General features: G+C 45.5%; 1 protein-coding gene and 1 non-coding gene across 2 annotated transcripts; one reads left to right on the top strand and one right to left on the bottom strand.

Annotated features, from left to right (window-relative positions):
- The first annotated feature begins 7,417 nt into the window (after nucleotides 1-7,417).
- On the top strand, nucleotides 7,418-7,489 carry TRNAQ-CUG. The gene has a single exon. It is a non-coding gene; the product is annotated as a tRNA-Gln (tRNA).
- A 298-nt stretch (nucleotides 7,490-7,787) lies between these two features.
- On the bottom strand, nucleotides 7,788-12,307 carry LOC125510723 (probable LRR receptor-like serine/threonine-protein kinase At2g16250). The gene is made up of 4 exons (XM_048675971.1): nucleotides 10,437-12,307; nucleotides 9,401-9,529; nucleotides 8,723-8,745; nucleotides 7,788-8,615 (listed from the first exon to the last, which is right to left on the bottom strand). Exons 1-4 carry the CDS (start codon nucleotides 11,987-11,989, stop codon nucleotides 8,044-8,046), a joined length of 2,277 nt encoding a protein of 758 aa, XP_048531928.1. The 5' UTR covers nucleotides 11,990-12,307; the 3' UTR covers nucleotides 7,788-8,043.
- Between the last annotated feature and the right edge of the window lie 8,955 nt (nucleotides 12,308-21,262).

Below are 21,262 nucleotides of genomic sequence, written 5' to 3' on the forward strand. Positions count from 1 at the left end.
TTATATAAGAGTTTGTCCAGGCTTGTCCTTTGATACAAAAAGGATTGGGCCATCTTGCTGCACCTTATTTACTTTTATTACTTGCTACTCGTTACAAATTACCTTATCACAAAACTATCTGTTACCGATAATTTCAGTGCTTGCAGAGAATACCTTACTGAAAACTGCTTATCATTTCCTTCTGCTCCTCGTTGGGTTCGACACTCTTACTTATCGAAAAGGCTACGATAGATCCCCTACACTTGTGGGTCATCACCTATTGACATAGTGCCCAGTCCCAGTTGCTTCTTTTTGCTTGTTTTTTACTTCGCAAAGCATCTGAAGGAAATATGCCCTAGAGGCAATAATAAAGTCGTTATTTATATTTCCTTATATCATGATAAATGTTTATTATTCATGCTAGAATTGTATTAACCGGAAACTTAGTACATGTGTCAATACATAGACAAAATGAGTATCACTAGTATGTCTCTACTTGACTAGCTCGTTAGTCAAAGATGGTTAAGTTTCCTAGCCTTGGACAAGAGTTGTCATTTGATGAACGGGATCACATCATTAGAGAATGATGTGATTGACTTGACCCATCCGTTAGCTTAGCATTATGACCGTTTAGTTTATTACTGTTGCTTTCTCCATAACTTATACATGTTCCTATGACTATGAGATTATGCAACTCCCGAATACCGGAGGAACACTTAGTGTGCTATCAAACGTCACAATGTAACTGGGTGACTATAAAGATGCTCTACAGGTGTCTCCGATGGTGTTTGTTGAGTTGGCATAGATCGAGATTAGGATTTGTCACTCCGTGTATCGGGGAGGTATCTCTGGGCCCTCTCGGTAATGCACATCACTATAAGCCTTGCAAGCAATGTGACTAATGAGTTAGTTGCGGGATGATGCATTACAGAACGAGTAAAGAGACTTGTCGGTAACGAGATTGAACTAGGTATTGAGATACGGACGATCGAATCTCGGGCAAGTAACTTACCGATGACAAAGGGAACAACGTATGTTGTTATGCGGTTTGACCGATAAAGATCTTCGTAGAATATGTAGGAACCAATATGAGCATCCAAGTTCCGCTATTGGTTATTGACCGGAAGTGAGTCTCGGTCATGTCTACATAGTTCTCAAACCCGTAGGGTCCGCACGCTTAACGTTCGATGACGATCGGTATTATGAGTTTATGTGTTTTGATGTACCGAAGGTAGTTCAGAGTCCCGGATGTGATCATGGACATGACGAGGATTCTTGAAATGGTCGAGACATAAATATCGATATATTGGAAGGCTATGTTTGGACACCGGGATGGTTCCGGATGAGTTCGGGCATTTTCCGGAATACCGGGAGGTTACCGGAACCGCCCGGGGAGTCAATGGGCCTTATTGGGCCTTAGTGGGAGAGAGGAGGAGGCGGCCAAGGTGGGGGCGCGCCCCCGAAGCCCAATCCGAATTGGGAGGGGGCCGGCCCCCCTTTCCTTCTCTCCTTCTCCCTCTTCCTTCTCCTACTCCAACTAGGGAAAGGGGGGAACCCTACTCCAACTAGGAGTAGGAATCCCCCTTGGGGGCGCCATAGAGAGGGCCGGCCCTCCCCTCCTCCACTCCTTTATATACGGGGGAGGGGGCACCCCATAGACACACAAGTTGATTGTTTAGCCGTGTGCGGTGCCCCCCTCCACGGAACTCCACCTCAGTCATATCGTTGTAGTGCTTAGGCGAAGCCCTGCGTCGATAACTTCATCATCACTGTCATCACGGCGTCGTGCTGACGAAACTCTCCCTCGGCCTCACCTGGATCAAGAGTACGAGGGACGTCACCGAGCTGAACGTGTGCAGATCGCGGAGGCGCCGTGCGTTCGGTACTTGATCAGTTGGATCGTGAAGACGTTCGACTACATCAACCGCGTTTCATAACGCTTCCGCTTTCGGTCTACGAGGGTACGTAGACATACTCTCCCCTTCTCGTTGCTATGCATCTCCTAGATAGATCTTGCGTGATCGTAGGAATTTTTTTGAAATGTTGTGTTCCCCAACAGTATCCCTATCAAATGGAGTCCAAATGCACCGAAACTTTTTGGAGATTTTTTTAGACCAGAAGACAACTTGGGAGCCAAGGAAGTGGACGAGGGAAGGCCTGTGGGGACCACAACCCACCAAGGTTCGCTAGGAAGCCCAGGCTCGCCCTGATGGGTTGTGGGGCCCACGTAGCTCTCCTGCACCGCCTCTTCGTCCTATAAATTCTCAAATATTCCATAAACCCTAGGGGAGTCGATGAAACACAATTCGAGCTGCCACAAGTTCCATAACCACGACATCCAATCTAGAGCCCTTTTCCGACACTCTGCCGGAGGGGAACACGATCACGGTGGGGTTCATCATCCTCATTGGTGCCTCTCCGATGATGCATGAGTAGTTCACCATAGACCTATAGTTCCGTAGGCAGTAGCTAGATGGCTTCTTCTCTCTTTTTGATTCTCAATACAATGGTCTCTTAGAGATCTATTTGATGTAATGATTTTTGTGGTGTGTTTGTTGGGATTCGATGAAGTTTGAGCTTATGATCATATTTTTATCCATGAATATTATGTGAGTCTTCTTTGATCTCTTATATGCATGATTATTTATAGCCTCGTATTTCTTCTTTGAATCCTTGGTTTAGTTAGGCCAACTAGATTGATTTTTCTTGCAATGGGAAGAGGTGCATTGTGATGGGTCCGATCTTGTAGTGTCGTCTCCCAGTGACAGAAGGGGCAGCGAGGCACGCATGTATCATTGCTATTAAGGATAACAAGATGGGTCTATTCCTACATGAATAGGTCTTGTCTACATCATGTCATCGTTCTTATTGCATTACTCCGTTTCTCCATGAACTTAATACACTAGATGTATGCTGGATAGCGGTCGATGCGTGGAGTAATAGTAATAGATGCAGGCAGGAGTCGGTCTACTAATCTTGGACATGATGTTTATATATTGATCATCACCTTGGATATCATCATAATTATTTGTTCTTCTATCAATTTCCAAACAGTAATTTGTTTACCCACCGTGTGCTATTTCTCGAGAGAAGCCACTAGTAAAATCTATGGCCCCGGGGTCTATCTTTTATCATATTTTCTTTCCGATATAATTTTTACCATATTTATTTTCAGATCTATATTTCCAAAAACCCAAAAAAATACCTTGCTTCACTTTTTCTTTCTTTATTTTATTTTGAGTTTTATCGAGATCTATTTATCCAATCTATCACAAAACAATCTATCTTATTACCGTGGAGCGATTGACAACCCCTCTTTCGCGTTGGGTTGCAAGTATTTGTTCTTTGTGTGCAGGTACCATTTACATAGTCTTGCTTGGTCCTCCTACTGGATTGATACCTTGGTTTCATAACTGAGGGAAGTACCTACTGTAGTTGTGCTGCATCATCTCTTCCTCTTTGGGGAAATACCGACGCAGTTTCAAGCCGCATCAAGTTCCCCCTGGTTTTTGGTTGAAGCTTCGTCTTGAACCGTCGTGCTGAAGTCTTGACGAGCTCCTCCTTTGAGTTTGTGGCCAGTAGCTCCGCTAACTTGCTAACATCCCTAGCAAACCACCGAAATGTCTGGCTTTCGTGATTCCGGCCTTTGTTGAAACCAATGTTAACGAAGGTTCTGGACGTCGCCACTCGACTACCTAATCCGGGCCAAAACCTGGCTTGATCTGGCACACGTACCCAAGGGACGCTGGTCCCACAGAAGGTCCCATCACCATCATTACACTTTGTTTCTCGTGCCCGGGATCTACCCGGCAGGCAGATCCAATGCGATCTTTATGGCATGAGTTTCATGATATGCAGGCGAAAAAGTGAATGCATACTACCAAACGGGTCAATTTTACAACGCATGGGCCTGTTTGAACTTTTTTTGCGGGGAAATAATTTGTGTTACTCAAATAGTAGGATTACACTCAGCATGACATTGTTCGACGACCTCATCAGGCAACCAAACGCGTTCGTGGATACTAGTTGTATGGCTATGATAAAGCACCTCAAGGACCTATATGGGCAATATAGCAAAGCTATTATTCCGGAGATCAAGGTGAACACATGAGATTTAGTCGAAGTCCATATCAAGCACAAGAGAAGGGAGAACAATCGGGAGGTACATGAGCTACCAAAAAGTTTTTGTTAGCTTAGAATAAGGAAAACACTTGCATTCTACCGGCTGATGCGCGGAGGACATCGTCGGGTTGAGCTGTCGTAATGATCGTACGGTGTTTTAAGCCACCACGTGCAGACACATGCCCGGATTGACAATGTCTTCGGCGTTTCTAAGACATCGTCATTGTTGCAGAGGCGAGTTGCTGAAGTTGTTGCAAAGACACGTTTTTTAAACAGATCGCATACACCTAGATTGCAATGTCACCGGTGTTTCTGAAACATCGACGTTGTTGCAGAAGCATGTTTCCAAAAGTTGTTGCAGAGACGTGTTTCTGAAACATCATCGTTGTTGCAAAGGCACGGATCTGCGAGCTCACGGGATTGCAACATCACTAGTGTTGTTGAAACATGGCCAATGTTGCAATATATACGACGTCAGTGACGATGCACGAGGCAAAGGGGGACGTTGTGGGCCGCTTGGTTAAGCTTGATCTGACGGTGGGGGAGGCAGCGGATAAGATAAAAAAGTCTAGCTAACTGAGGGTTAGTCGGTTCTGTTTTCCCCTACCTCGCCTCACGCAGAAATCACCACGAAGCCCTAATAACCGCCTTCCACCCCGCTTCCCCATGGCAAACCATCGCGGCCGCCGTGAAAGTGACGGACGTGACCACGCTGACAACCTCCACCTCTGCCCGAGCCACCCAGCGGTACACTTCGATGTTACCACCGCCGCAGGGCGACAGATCTTTTCCGTCCATGGCTGCGGGCAGAGCGAACAGCTCGTTTCTCCGCGCGGATACACCCGGCACCGACTCGCCGAAGTCCGTTCCGATTCCGCGCCAGTGATTGTTGTCTTCTCAGGCAGGGATGGGAGGTACTTCACGGACTATGGTTCTCAAGGCATGCAGGTCCGAGGTATGGACCAACTCATGGACGAATTATTGTTCCACTCCAGACATGAGGGGGATGCAAAACTTCTGCAACAATCGGACGTCTTGATCTTGGGGGACTTCCTCGACGCCACAGTATTGGAGGAACCGTCCAGAACTGACACCATCTGGGTTCGGTTGGTACGTGAATGGTCACTGCAATTTCATACGAGGATCGATCATGAGGGGTCTTTCCACACCTATCCTCATGTGGGTGGGCCGTTTCGTAGGTTAGACGAAGCTTGCCGTGCCATCGGCCGCTATCTTTCCGACCGCCTGCATCCCAAAATGCACTTGAAGTGTACCCCGGAGAAGGCTATATGGCGAGAGCTTTACTGGCCAGACGGCAGGAGGAAGAATCGTTTGAAATCACTGCCAATTGATGATAGCCGTCGTTGGGAGCTCCAGCTGGTTCAAGCTTTGACGGACAAGTATAACGATGACCACAATCTTTCGGGGGGATCTCGCGTATGAGCTCCAAGATGTTGTGCGCTACCGGTATTTTCATGACGGTGATAGCGATGGGAGGTACTACCATATCAATTTCACAGCAAAGACCAAAGGAGCTTATGGTTTTGACTGCGGCATCGACGATCTGTTATTCTTCGCTGAAGCTATCCAGAAAGGGCGCCATGAGTTGGTGGTCAGCTGTATCTGCAGGGTTGATCCTTCTGATGATGAAAATGGCCACTGCTATGCTTGTTCAACTGATGTGAAACACCCCAAGGCCGACGCGTACATTGGTGGTCAATCTGAAAGTGGTTGGTTGAGGGGCATGTTTCGTTTTGAGGGACCCAAGGAAGATTTGGGACATACTGACGCCGAACTGGAAGCTGAGGAGGCCTCCGTAAGACGTATGTATAAGGAGTTGGCTGACCCACATTTTATGGAGACATACATGGTACCTTCGAGAATATCTTTCCCTCTGTGGTGAAGTACTCCGGGAGCTCTGGTGAAGACTAAGAAGGGCGTACGCTAGAGTGGAAAGTACCAGGAGTCGGTTCCTTGCATTTGATGCGAGTTGTGACTTGAGTTGCCAAAAGTTTTAGACCTAATTTTGTGATATTTCGTGTCTAAGATACCAATTAGTACATACATTTGGTTGAACTATTTATAACAAGCTGCACTGTTTCTGAAGAAAACAAAACGCGGGTTACTCAGTCCGAGTAAATTCAGTGGATTGGGCGTTCCCAATCTCAAGGGACTAAATATTTGCTTGTTAACTTCTTGGGTCAGAAAATATCGCGTAGAGAATCATAAATTGTAGAAACAAATTGTGTACTTGAAGATAATACTCCATCTGATCCATATTAGTTGTCGTCGCTTTAGTACAAATTTGTACTAAAGCAGCGACGGGTAATTATGGATCAAAGGGAATAACAATCCCCAGATATGTTCTAGGAGTACTATTCAGAGGCAAACACTTGGAAAAAGAATTGTGGGCTGAATTCAATTGGGATTTATGTAGTGACTGAAATCACTCTAAAGCAAATTTTGTTCCTGCAATGTGCCAATTGAGCATCCCGCCCCGGGTGCACGTTTTTCATATGGTTATTAAGCCCAACATCAATGTGTCTAATAGGCAAAACATAGTTGACAAATCCTGTAACTTCTGTTCGGAGAAGGAAACGGTGATGCATCTTTTTTTCGAATGTGTGGTGGCCGAATTTTTTGGCTCAGTAGTAAGAAGAATGTGATCATCAGTAGTATGGTTTTCAGTGCTTCACTGTAGGCTTTTGTGGAAATAAAGGACGGATTGGTATGAAGGTACTCTGGCAGAAGCTGTTTCCTATGATCAGGGAGGGAACAGAGGCTGCTGTGCCCGGCAAAGGAACAGCGAAGTTGGAGACGCTCCAGTGGATGCTGCTGCTGCTGCTAGAACGGAAGAGCCGCGCGCTAGCCAAAGATTGGAGCGCGAGGAAGAAGCTTAAGATCTTTCAAGAAGGTTTTCATGGTCGCCTGGGTTTGATAATGCTGCATTTGAAATTTTTTGCCGGTGTTCTCCTTTCCTGGGTCGAGTTAAGTTTGCTGCTGTATTAGTGTGATGTGATTCTACGAGGCCATTTGGAATCTCGCCGCTCCGTAACTCCGCCACGGAGCGGAGCGGCACTCAGTGAAATTTTGGTGAGCGGCCAGATGGGTGCTCCGCCCGCTCCGCTCCCTGGCGAAGGAGCAGAGTATTGCCGAACACAGCCTACATCGATATGAGCCTGTAATGAAGCACGTAAAACGGTGATGTTTCGTTCAACGAAATGGAACAGAAGTGCATCCTATATGTATGGCTCTAAAGGGAATCGGCCACTCCTAGTATTGTATAAATATGTTGATGCGGAAATGTTGTCAACTTGGTCCCATGGTCTAGTGGTTAGGACATTGGACTCTGAATCCAGTAACCCGAGTTCAAGTCTCGGTGGGACCTTGTTATTTTGCATTTTCCTCTTCTTCTTTTTTTTAGCATACAGCGAACCCAACTTCTTTTTTGCATTTTCTCTCTTCTTCTATTTTTTTGCATGCAGTCAGAGATGCAATTCAAGAAGGCCAGATTTTAGCTCAATATCAGCTCCGCGCTAGATATCAACTCTCCTGTAGTTACTGTGAAAAAAAAAAACTCCTCTCTGGTTAAAGGCACTGCGAGTCGCAGAATACTCATGTTGAACAGGTAAAACATTGTACTCCAGAATGGCAAGTAAATCAAAAAAAAAGTTAAGTAGGTATGCTTACCAAAACTACTGGCCACTTGCAGCGCCGTTTATTCCCAGTACAGATTACGGATTTATTCTCAGTATAAGTTACAGAAAACTGTCTCACTGAAGAGGGTGGGAGATAAAGAAAGCCTACTCCTTGTATACACAGTTTTTTCACCTACTAGGACAGCAAAATATGCACATCAGACGATGGATTATACACATCTGAGATTAACAACAACAAAAAAATGTCTCAGCTCATGTAAAGTATCACTAATCTATGGTGATCCTACACAACAGCTCTGTCTTCCAGCTCTACTGGATCCGGGAGCATCTCCTGCGAAGCCTTCTTGAAGGAGAAGGAATTTTCCTCCTCGTCGCTTCCTTCGGATTTTGCTGACTGCCTACAGGTAGGTACTTTCCCTGATGTTTGCACCTCGGAGTACTGGTACGAGTGCCCATGGAAAGCAGAACGCCAAGAGCTTCGGGATGAGGTACTTGTGAGCCGAGCTGAACTGGGGCTCGAGAAGAGCTCTTCCCGCACCACCCCTAGCGGGTTCTCCAGCGCTTTCAAGATGTACCGAGCAAGAGGCCGCCTGGAGGGCTTTGGATTCAGGCATGTCTTCGCTACAATGGAGACTGCCCATACTTCTTCTAGGTGGTCTTCGTCCACAACAAGTGAAGGGTCTACAATATTTATGACATTCTCCTTGTCATGGGTTTCAATGTAATCTAAAGTGCTTGCCAACCACTCCTCTGAGTCGGTGTCGTTTGAGCCACTCACGCCAAATTTCCCGGTGATTAGCTCTAGTAGCACCTTTCCAAAGCAGTAAATATCATATGTGCGGCTAGCAGGTGGACCTGTTAGGTGAAGAACATGCATAAAATTTTGCTCAACAGAATTATTATGCACATGCTGTACAGTATAAAACTACTGGAAAAGGGAGTTATGAAGAAGCTTTACACACCTGACATGTTCTTGTCGAGAGACCTGCCATAAAAAAGAGAGACAGATACAGATGTCAGCCAAAGAGCCCTGATATTTTATATACTCGAACAAACATCAAGTTTTCAAAAAAAATGTGGACGATCCATCTTGTGTTTGGTAGATGATGTGGAGGTTTCATCATGGCATTACCGCATAGAGACAAGGTGTAAAATTACAGTGATATGTTAGACTAACTGGAAAAAAATAGCCATTTGTCGATATATTTACTCAATTGCGTTGACTTGTACCAGTCACTATCTTGATGCAAACTGTTCGATAGGATATACCAAACAGCTCTTAACAGGTAACTTGTTTTCGATGTAACAGGGATGAGGAACCACCAACATGTTCGATAAATAGTCTAGTTGAGTGTGCAGTAACACATTCTTGGAGGAAACAGTGTGGCTACACTGCTTGTAGAAACAAAATACAGTAGTCGTCTCCAGTTCATAAGCTTTATTTTGAGCAGTAAACTAAGGATAAACTGTAGTGACCAACTAAATAGGTCATTACTTTTACTCTCGGTTGAAAGTGATATCTGTGAAAGGAAATATGCTGATGAGATACACATACAGACATACTATAACCATTTAGGCCACTAGAGTTTCTTTTAAGAGTAGCATGCTAACTATAGTAGAAGATGACATAGAGGTCTTACTTTGATGATCTCAACATCCTAGAGAAGAAACTCCTGCTTCCATCACTTGGTTGAAGGCAGATTTCACTCAAACTTCCAAGGCACACTTCAAATTTGTCATCAAGAAGAACACTGCTTGCTTGGATATCTCTACAAATATTATGACGTGATCACAAATGAATAAGAACAAGTGCTGACTGGAAATATTAAAAAAAATCATGTCAAAAACTAAATCAAAGAAATTGAGCAACACGCATCAACTCGGATTTGGATGGTCAAATTATGGCAATTGCAATACCATGAGACCATGACAGAGGGACACAAGGCTTAGTCAAGCACAAAACGAATAAATTATTTAATCAACTTTACTGCATGCTGTTTATAATTATTCCTTGTTTTTCCAATGCATTTGCACATGTAAAGAAACATATGTGTGTAGGCTGTTGTTCAGCCCAAAGCTAGTGTTGCAGTTTGGAGTATTTTCTTTCTTTTGTTGCTGCCTTTTTTTTACTGGGCGTAAGCCTTGTAACTTTTGTTTTCCCATCTTCTTAATGCAAAAGCAGAGCACCTGCTAGTTCCCTTAATAAAATTCTAAACAAAAATGTCATCGAAAATTACAAAGCATGTTAGAATTAATACCATTGATATGAAGCCAATGCATCTAGGAAATATATAAGATAATATTTACAATATATTAAGCATGGCATCTGGTGTCCTCACTTCTAAATGTTGGTCGACAAAATGCTTATACATATTATTTTCTTCCAGAAATGGTTCTTTGACATGCATCGAGTGAGATGTGCAATTACAACCATTTTAGATGCCTACATAGGTAATATTATTTTCCTTCTGTCACTGTCTCACTTGTGACCTCCAGTAAAACTTCTTCATTAAAATGCCATGATTTATTGAGCTGCATAGAATCTGAAATTTCCACATTCTAATCATGATGTTAATGCCGAAAAATAGCTTACCACAGCTATGCGATGTTTTATACAATAAATTTTTCTGTGACTGCCATCCTCCAAAAAATAGTGCATGGCATGCATAATCATACCTGTGAACCAATGGTGGACTACATTCATCGTGAAGGAAGCACAGGGCCTCAGCTACGCCAATTGCAATCTTCAGTCTTGTTATCCAATCCAATGAAGATAACCCCACTTCAGCATCTGCTGGCTTCCTGTGCAGTGCAGTTGTCAAATCTCCCCTTGACATGTACTTGTACACTAGCAATTCCTCGTCATCCTTGACCAAATGCCCCAGCAATGGAACAATCCTGGCATGGGATTTTTTAACAAGAAAGCTTAATTCCACTATGTTCTTCTTACTGCTCTTCACGTCGACCTTTTTTACGACAACATTTAAGCCACTCTCTAAGACACCACGATAGATGTCCCCAGAGCGCCCATGCTTGACAAGGTTATCATCTCCAAAGCCTCCGGTGACATGGTGCAACTGCTCATAGGTGAGCTCATCCACGACGGCAGGCAAACCCTTGGGTGGACTGTTTGCTGCCCGGGATGGTGACATCACCATCGGATTCACACTGCTGCTCTTGCGACCAGAGCGGATGCCGTCGTCGTTCTGCTCCAGCCCTCTTCCTCTAGGCCTCCTTCTCCCCCTCCTCACCAAGCAAAACACCAGTGCTGCAAGTGAAAGGACAACCACAATAGCTGCAGCTCCAAGAACTCCAGCTAGTACATGTTTCCACCTGACGCCTTTCTTGCCCGGTGATGGGGATGCTTGTGGTGGTTCTGGCAATGGCAATCCATTCCTCTTAAAGAAATCCTCACAATCACCAGGGCTGCGCTGGCCTGGTAGGCCTGGCAAGCAATTCATCTTGATGTAGACTGGTCCCTCAGAGCCATTCTGAAATCCAGTGGTGGCCGCTTGGCCAAAGTAATTGCTAGACACATCGACCACCTGAAACCTCTTCTTGAGGGACCCCAGGACATCGCCAATCGCACCGTAGAGTGAATTCCCCGAGGCGTTAAACAGAGCTCCTGCTATGTCACCGGCGGAGGCAGACACGTCGGGAAGCTCCCCGGTGAGGTTGTTGTTGGAAAGGTCAAGGATCCGGAGAGCCTTACTGGAGAAAACTGACGCCGGAATCCGGCCGGAGAGGCTGTTACCGGCTAGAACGAGGGTGGTCAGGTTCCCGGACATGCCGAGGTAGAGGGGCAGCTCGCCATCGACGCCGGCCGAGCGGAGGTCGAGGACGGCGAGCGACGGCGGGAGGCCGCGGCCGAACCAGGCCGGGATCCGGCCGGGGAGCGGGAACCCGGAGGCGTTGAACTCCTCGAGCGCCGGGAGCCCGCGCAGCGCGTCGACGGCGAAGGCGGCGCTGCGTTCCCCCACGCGGGTGCGGCGGAGCCCGCCCAGCCGGATCCTCGTGACGCGGTCGGCGCGGCAGGCGACGCCGGCCCAGGCGGCGCAGGGGTCGGCCTTGGCGGGCCAGTCCCGCGCGCGCAGGCCCAGGGACGCGCGCAGACCGTAGAGCGCCTGGATGTCCTGCCGCAGGAGCGACGGCTGCGGCTGGCCCCGGGCGAGCGGCAGCAGCAGCGGCGCGAGCAGCAGCAGGCGGAGGAGGGCGCTGCGCGGAAGCATGGGTGAGCAGGTGGCGGAGCAGCGGAGTGGGGTGGGGGTGTGCGCGGTAGCGGTAAGGGCTGCGGTGGCTACGGGAGGTGGTGTCTCATGGCGCGCCCATGGCGGAGGAAGTGGTGCGCGCAAGGTGTTCGGCGCTTTGGGTGGCCCGGCCTCCGCCTATTTCCTCGCCGGTCAGCGTCTGGGGAAGCAGCGAGTTGACCACGGGGAGCACGGGGAGACGCCAGGCCGAGTGGGAGGGCCGTCGCTCACTTCCACGCGGGCCCCACCAGAGGTTCCTTCCGCCAGCGGGTGGTGGCGGTGGGGCCCGGGAGGTGGTGGCGGCGCGGGAGGGGAGGTGGTGGAGGCTGATTGGACCGAGAGCTCATCATTTGCCGCGAGCGTACGTGCGCGTTCGTGGCGCTGACCTGTGGGGCCCCGTCTCGGCCGCGTATCAAGGAATGTTCTCACCTGTAGTGGTATCTTTTTGAAAAGTTATAATAAAGGAAAGGGATGATTTAGGTTGCCGTCATTTTCGAATCTCCGGGGGTCAAAAGAAAACACGATGGAATGGGTTCCTCACCGATTTCATTTTCTATTCCAGATGTGTGCGTCCAAGGCGAGCATGGTGGTGTCATATCGAATAAACGTGCTAGTGCATCGATTGAACTCATGAATCACGATGCACAATCTTGCTCCTTCAAGTCTTAGAGCAACTCCAACACTGAGACCCATTTGATCGGCTCGCGTAATTTATGTCCGCGCAAGCAAAAAACACTGCTCAAGGCACCGGCACATACTCCTTCTCATTTATTGTCTGTTTTGCGTCCGTTTGGACTCATTTCCGACGCAAATTCGGTCATATTTAGGTCAGAGACGAACACAAAACGAACGCTTTCTGTGTCCCTTTTGTCCGTCTCTATCCGCTGCATGCGAGGCATAGCCTACTTGTCACACACCCGCTTTTCTCTCTTGATTTTTCTCTCCGCTGGCCCACCCACCCACACACCGCATCTCGCCTCTGTCTCTCTCTGTCACTCGCGCCATCTGTGTCCGCGCATGCAAAAAACACTGCCCAAGGCACAGATTCATTCCCATTTACTGTTTATTTTGTGTCCGGTCGGACACATTTTTGGTGCAAATTTGGGTCACATTGAGTCGGAGGCGGACACTAAGCTGACGCTTTCTGTGTCCTCTTCGTCCGCCTCTGTCCGCTGCATGCGAGGCATAGCCTACCTGTCACAAACCCACTTCTCTCTCTCGCAGGCGACGCTCGTCCAGGCATCGACTCGCCGCGCCTAGCTGTGCCCGGCCTCACCTCGGAGCGCCTTTCCCAGCCATGGGGTTCGAGCACGCCCGCGTCGGGCCAGTGCTGCTGCTGCCGTCGGCCTCGCCTCCCCGCGTGCTGCGAGCTCCCCTGCCTGCTACATGTTTGACAGAATATCGGGGCGAACATGTCAAAAATGGGTGAGCGATCGTTGGCACGCACCGGCTGACCCAAATGAAAAAGTGAACAAATATGTCCGCTTAGCCGGTCCAAACGGATAAAACATTGGCAAAATGGATGTTCGTTTGGGTCACTGCGTTGGAGTTGCTCTTACATGTATATGAAAGGTTTTCATGATAACTTGCTTGATACGGATAGGCTCAACTATGGAGTGATAACTCTAATTCCCAAAGGCACTGACATTGATGGAATTTAAAAAAATTATACCAATTTCCTAGTTGAATATCATATTTAAATTCATCACCAAAGTTTTAGTCAATAGGTTTACTGTTATTATCGAGTGGGTGATCAGGGCCTCAGACTGCCTTCCTTTAGGGGATGCATATTGGAGGGTGTTTTGGTACTCCATGAGGCAATTAATGAATTGAATAGGAAAAAACTCTCTAGTGTTCATTTCAAAATTGACTTTCAAAAGGCCTTTAACAAAATTAATCTTTGAAAATGAAACAATTTTTTCACAAATGAAATAACTGGATCATGACCATTATCTCTCAGGGGGGTGATGGTGAAAGTGAATGGGGAAATTGGGTCATACTTAAATACCCATCAGGGTTTGAGACACGAAGACCCATTGCTCTCTTACTTTCTGACCTAGTTGTAGATGTACTTTTCATTTTTAGAGGGCAAGGTTGTTAATCAAGGTCTTGTCACTAGGCTGACCAAACATTTAATGAAAGGAGATGTGGTCATAATTTAGTACGCACATGACACAATCCTTCATATGCAGGATGATTTGGAGCAAGCCAATAAAATGAAACTCGTGCTATGTCTCTCATACGTCTCCAACGTATCTAAAAAAATTTATTGTTCCATGCTATTATATTATCTATCTTGGATGTTTTGTATGCTATTTATATGATTTTTGGGACTAACCTATTAACCTAGAGATCAGTGCCAGTTTTTGTTTTTTCCTTGTTTTTGAGTTTCACAGAAAAGGAATATCAAACGGAGTCCAATTGACCTGAAACTTTATGACAATTGTTTTTTGACCAAAATAAACCCACGGAGTACCGGAGACGCACCAGAGGAGTCCCGAGGCCTCCACAAGGGTGGAGGGCGCGCCCTCCGACCTTGTGGACCCCTCGTGGACTATCCTGACTTGTTCTCGACGCCAACACCTCTTATATATCCCCAAACCTCCAGAACAGAACCTAGATTGGGAGTTCCGCCGCCGCAAGCCTCTGTAGCCACCAAAAACCAATCGGGACCCTATTCCGGCACCCTGTCGGAGGGGGAAATCATCACCGATGGCCATCTTCATCATCCCGGCGCTCTACATGACGAGGAGGGAGTAGTTCATCCTCGGGGCTGAGGGTATGTACCAGTATCTATGTGTTTGATCTCTCTCTCTCTCTCTCTCGTGTTCTTGATATGGCACGATCTTGATGTACCACGAGCTTTTCTATTATAGTTGGATCTTATGATGTTTCTCCCCCTCTACCTTCTTGTAATGGATTAGTTTTCCCTTTGAAGTTATCTTATTGGATTAAGTCTTTAAGGATTTGAGAACACTTGATGTATGCCTTGCATGTGCTTATCTATGGTGACAATGGAATATTCACGTGATCTACTTGATGTATGTTTAGGTGATCAACTTGCGGGTTCTGTGACCTTGTGAACTTATGCATAGGGGTTGGCACACGTTTTCGTCTTGACTCTCCGGTAGAAACTTTAGGGCACTCTTTGGGTTCTTTGTGTTGGTTCGAATAGATGAATCTGAGATTGTGTGATGCATATCATATAATAAAACCCGCGGATACTTGTGGTGACATTGGAGTATCTATGTGACATTAGGGTTTTGGTTGATGTGTGTCTTAAGGTGTTATTTTAGTATGAACTCTAGGGTTGTTTGTGACACTTGTAGGAATAGCCCAATAGATCGATCAGAAAGAATAACTTTTTGAGGTGGTTTCGTACCCTACAATAATCTCTTCGTTTGTTCTCCGTTGTTAGTGACTTTGGAGTGACTGTTTGTTGCACGTTGATGGATTGTTATATGATCTAATAATGTTATTATTGTTGAGAGAACTTGCACTAGTGAAAGTATGAACCCTAGGCCTTGTTTCGAAGCATTGTAATATCGTTTTTGCTCACTTTTGTTACTTGCTACCTTGCTGTTTTTATATTTTTAGATTACAAAAACATATATCTACCATCCATATTACACTTTTATCACCATCTCTTCGCTGAACTAGTGCACCTATACAATTTACCATTGTATTGGATGTGTTGGGGACACAAGTGACTCTTTGTTATTTGGTTGCAGGGTTGTTTGAGAAAGACCATCTTCATCCTACGCCTCCCACGGATTGATAAACCTTAGGTCATCCACTTGAGGGAAATTTGCTGTTGTCCTACAAAACTCTGCACTTGGAGGCCCAACAACGTCTACAAGGATAAAGTTGCGTAGTAGACATCAGTCTCTTTGAAGAGATGTCATGCTTGAAAACCAACTACCACAAGAGTAAAGTATTTTGCATAAGGCATTCTAAAGAAAGAACTAGTCTCTTTTGAATAAAGGTTCACCTATGGCAGTGGTAGCTTGCTATGAAGTATTTTGCGATTCTAGTGGATGAGAAAAGACTTTAAAATAGTGACTAGGTTCATTCATTGGGAAGATTGAGAAAAGGATAGGATGTTGGCTTGGTAAAAACCTTAACATTGGGGGTTTCAGGTGAAGACCATTTTAAATAAGTCCTCTCTATCTTGTTTTGTCTGTCTCTATATGTTATATTTCTATTATCTCTCCAAAGGGATCAAGAAGAAATATGATGGACCAAGAGGTAGGTTCCTCGGGAGTGAGGTCAAAAATAAGAGAAAATGCCACTTGGTTGTTGGCTTGTGGCGGACCTAGAGCTAGGTTTCTGTAGAGTGGGACAAAAACAAGACAAAATACCACTTGGTATCTTGGCATGTGGTTTGCCTTCCTAAAGATTAGGAGGTTTAGGGAATTTGGGTTGATTTATATGGAATTAATAAATGATGGCCTTTTATCCAAGTGGTTGTGGAAGCTGCTTAATGAACTTAGCCTTTGTCATGATATGATTAGAGAAAAATATAGGGGGGAGCTCAGGGACGGGTACAACATAGAGAGGGAGATTCTCACTTTTGGTAGCGGTTGCTGAAAGTAAATGATCTTTTTCTTTCCTGTTGTAGATTATGTGTCGGTAATGGTGAGAAGACAAGGTTTCGGGAAGACCCATGGTTATGCAATGATACACTATATCAAGTTTTCCCAAGACTATACCCAATTTCTCACATCATATTACTATTAGTGTGACTCTTGGTAGTAACCTTCCTACCTTGACTCTTTGGAGAGCCTTGGTAGGGGAGAAAGCAGAGCTTTGGACCAAGTTGCAACAAATGTATGTTTCAACCTTAATGATATAGAACATATAATGTCTTGGTTACTTACTAGTTCTGGGAATTTTAGCATTAAATCCTTTTACATTGCAATGCAAACTAGTGGTGTGGTGCCTTATAAATTTCTCCCGAGGGTGAAAATCCTCTTAGAGGCAAACTTTCATCTAGTTGGTGCTTTAAAAAAGCATTCTGACTAGAGATGTTGATACATCTCCATTGTATCTATAATTTTTGATTGTTCCATGCCAATATTATTCAACTTTCATATACTATTTGGCAACTTTTTATATTATTTTTGGGACTAACATATTGATCCAGTGCCCAGTGTCAGTTCCTGTCTGTTGCATGTTTTTGGTTTCGTAGAATATCCATATCAAACGGAGTCCAAACGGGATAAAAATGGACGGAGCTTAATTTTGGAAAATATGGAAAATTCGGAAGGAAAATCAACATGAACCAGTGCCCGAGGTGGTCACGAGGCAGGGGGCGTGTAAGTGCATCTAGTGCCACCCCTAGTTGGTTTTGGAGTATTGACAACAAACCTAGTTGAGGGACTAATGTGTTTGTGAGAATTGCAGGATAACACAGATAGAAGTCCCTCATTGATTCAGTTTTACTACCAGAGATGACCCCTAAAACTTTATGAAGACATTGAAGTCAAAGGTGGTATATGAAGATATTCACATTGAAGACTATGACAAGAGAAGACACGATATGAAGCCTATGGAGCTCGAAGACTTAGATCTTTCATAGTTCTTTTTCTTTTGTGTTGAGTCATAGGAACCACCGTACTGTTAAGTGGGGTCCAGGAGAACCAATCAGAATGACTGAAGTGATGCCTAAACCAAAAACCTATGTCTTCGATTGAAGACTATGAGAGCGAATCTTGTCCAGAGTCGGACAAGTCAGCTTTGCTTGTAGCCCAAGTAAAGTTGCCGTGTGAGTTTGAAATCTGACCGTTGGAACACGTGTCAGTTCCTTAGTGACCCAGGGTCATTTCGGACAAATCAGGTCGGGTTGCCAAGTGGCTATAAATAGCCCACCCCCTACAACCATAAATGGTTGGCTGCTCAGATTGAAAGCACGACTTTTGTCGTTTGAGAGCAACCCACCGCGAAGCCTTTGAGAGAGAATTCCTTGCGAGGATAAAGACCTAACCACTAGAGCCAGAGAGAATTGGGCATCACTTAAGTCTTCTTGTCTGTGTGATCTGAAGACTTATTACACTTGAGGACTGTGCATCCTCCAGCCGGTTAGGCGTCGCGTTCTGAGCATCCAAGAGACATTGTGGGTTGTCGGTGAACGAAGTCTGTGAAGGTTTGGGAGTCTACCTTGAAGACTTACCAGAGTGATTGGGTGAGGTCTATGTGACCTTAGCTCAAGGAGAATACGGTGAGGACTGGGTGTCCTGAGCTGCGTGTTCAGGACTGGGTGTCCGGGACTGTGTGTCCTAAGGTTTAAATACCTAGCCGCTCCAACCAGACGTACAGTTGTCACAGCAACTGGAACTGGTCCAACAAATCATTGTCTTCAATGAGTCACTGGTTTCATCTTCACTTCACTTTACTTACTGTTACTCCTTGTGAAGTCATTGTATGTTTGCTCTATCATTTGTCTTCACTGAGTGACTGCATGTTCTGTTTGGCTTCACAATATCTTCCTACCTGATCCTTACTACCTAGCTGCTATTAGTCTTTGTGCTTTCACTTCATTGAATACTTGACTATAGTTTGCCTAGTGTAGCCTACCTTCCGCTGCATGGTAATAGGTTTAATTTTATTGTTTGTCTTCAAAACTCCCATGTTCTGAAGACTTTCATAAAAATCGCCTGTTCACCCCCCCCCTCTAGTCGATATAACGCACTTTCAATTGGTATCAGAGCAAGGTGCTCCCTTGTTCTGTGTGATTCGGTTTAACCACCTGGAGTTTTAGCTATGTCGACTGCAGGGATAATTAAAGTCTCCGCTGCGTGCCCCGTCTTCGATGGAACTGAATATCCCTACTGGAAGAATAAGATGTGTATGCATCTTGAAGCCATTGACGTCGACCTATGGTATGTCATCAAGAACGGCGTTCCCAAGGCTGCAGAAGGTGTCACTGCTGCTGATGTCAAGAAATTCGTTCAACTGGACTCTACTGCCAAGAATATCATCTGTGGTCATCTGACCAAAGGACAGTATGGCCGTGTGAGTGCTTTGAAGACATCCAAGCTGGTCTGGGACTGGCTCTCCAAGGTCAATGAAGGCATCTCAACCCAGAGAGATCAGAGAATCAGTGTCCTTCGCAACCTCTTCAACCGCTTCAAGCGAAATGACAATGAGAATGTCCAGCACACATTTGACCGACTCACTGACATCACAAATGAGCTTCAAGCCCTCGGCGCCACTGAGATAACCAAACACGAAGTCGTCAAGACGCTGCTGAGATCACTTGATAGTTTGTTTGACATCCTGGCCCTGATGATTCAAGAATGTCCTGATTTCAAGACACTCGATCCGTCTGACATACTTGAGAGATCTACGGTCCAAACTATGGGCGAACTCGTGCCTTGAAGGCAAAATCCGTCTCCTCATCTGAAGAAGAATCTGACAGCAGTTCTGATGACCCTGAAGACATTGGAAGGGAACTTGCTATGCTTGTCAAGAAGTTCCAAAAATTCACCAAGAAGAAAGGCTTCAGAAAGTCTTCCCGATCAAGTTCAAGGAATGATGAAGCTCCTGCTCATGACTACAAGAAGAAAACATGTCACAAGTGCAAGAAACTTGGTCACTTCATCTCTGAGTGTCCACAGTGGGACAATGAGAACAAAAAGAAGAAGAAGAGCAAGGAATATGACTCTGACGACAAGAAGAAGAAAAAGAAATACTCAAAGTCTTCTTCCAAGTCTTCCTCAAAGTCTTCATCACACAAGAAGAGCTCATCTGGCAAGGCACATGCGTTTGTTGGCAAGGAAATGGATTCAGAGGAGGAGTCTGCTTCTGAGGAGGCGGAGGTGGAGTCTGAGGAGGAATCCGACTCAGGCGTCGCAAGTCTGGCTACAGCATACGTTGCCAAGTCCATCTTCAACACTGAAGACAATGACTTCATCACCGACACCGATGCAAATGACAAGGACTACTCCGCTTCTACCTACTGCTTCATGGCACGCGGTGCCAAGGTAAACACACGCACTACTCACTATCAAACATCTAGTGACGATGACTCTGATTGTGGTTCAAAACCTAGCTACAAAACACTTGCTAAAATTGCAACTGAACAACAGAAAGCTATGAAACATATTCAAAAACTATTAGACAGAAGCGATGATCTGTTAGGTGCTGAAATGACTCGATCTGAATCCTTAATTGAAGACATAAAAAATCTTCACGTTAAGTATCAGGAACTTGAAAGTCGTCATGAAACTCTCTCAACAACTCATGAAAAGCTTTCCTATGATTATCTTCAAAGGAAGCAAGATCTTGAGAAATTGAGAGCGGTTCATGAAGATCTTCAAACGGAAAATGAGTCACTTCGCGCCAAACAGATCAGTCCCGCTCAGGAAGGATTTGAACCACCATGTCTTAAATGCATTGAGCGTGATAATGCTACTTCTGTTGCTGAATGTTCTACTGCTACTGCTGTTGCAATATCTTCAACTGTTGATGCGGTAACTAACCCCTCTGCTGAGGATACCACCGCTATTGCTGATGAGAATGCTAGGTTGAAGACATTGCTTGAAACAGGGATGTAAAGAAGTCTTAAAGGGCATCAGACGCTATGTGATGTCCTGAAAAAGCAGATTATGAACCGAAACCCTAGGAAAGAGGGTGTAGGGTTCGTAAGGAAAATGAATGCAGATGGCTCTTACTGGAAACCTGAGCAGTACCCCAAAACCATGTGGGTTGCTGCAAAGGAACCTTCAGCAGATCCATCCAATCTATCTGGCTTCACTTGTGCTAACCCCATTATCATTGATGAATCCTTTGATGCAAACTATATACTGTTTAAGAATCAGAACGGTGAAGTGTTTGCCAGGTACATTAGTACTAACTGCAGGAATGGACCGCCTATGAAGAAGATCTGGGTTCCGAAAAGGTGTCTGGAGAGTCTTCCTGTGAATGTCATCATGACACCTCACGTGAAGAAGACAAACCTCAGACCAAAGGCTTCATACGGTCCAAAGGCTTCATACAGACAGAGGACTCACCTGAGTTGCACTAACGCAAATGTTTTGCAGGAAAATCATACTCAGGCATATGAATATGAGAGCGGTTCATCAAACCACCATGTTCATAAGACCAAGAACTATTCTGCTTATTCTTATGAGTACTATTGTCCGCCTGCAAGACTGTTTGCTAAGGCTTCAAAGCCAAAATTCTCAGATGCTGCACTTAGACTTATTGCTTCTAAGCCACCCTTGAAGATGTGGGTGGTTAAGAAGGCTTAAC

Source organism: Triticum urartu, chromosome 5 (assembly GCF_003073215.2).
Source record: "Triticum urartu cultivar G1812 chromosome 5, Tu2.1, whole genome shotgun sequence".
In the NCBI taxonomy this organism is placed as follows: Eukaryota; Viridiplantae; Streptophyta; class Magnoliopsida; order Poales; family Poaceae; genus Triticum; species Triticum urartu.

Excerpts from the sequence above, each read along its gene's own strand:
- LOC125510723 (XM_048675971.1), bottom strand. The coding sequence starts at position 11,989 with ATGCTTCCGCGCAGCGCCCTCCTCCGCCTGCTGCTGCTCGCGCCGCTG. Across the intron at positions 9,530-10,436 it reads AGTCCACCATTGGTTCACAG|AGATATCCAAGCAAGCAGTG; the intron begins GTATGATTATGC and ends TAATATTTGTAG. Across the intron at positions 8,616-8,722 it reads TCTCGACAAGAACATGTCAG|GTCCACCTGCTAGCCGCACA; the intron begins GTGTGTAAAGCT and ends TTCACCTAACAG.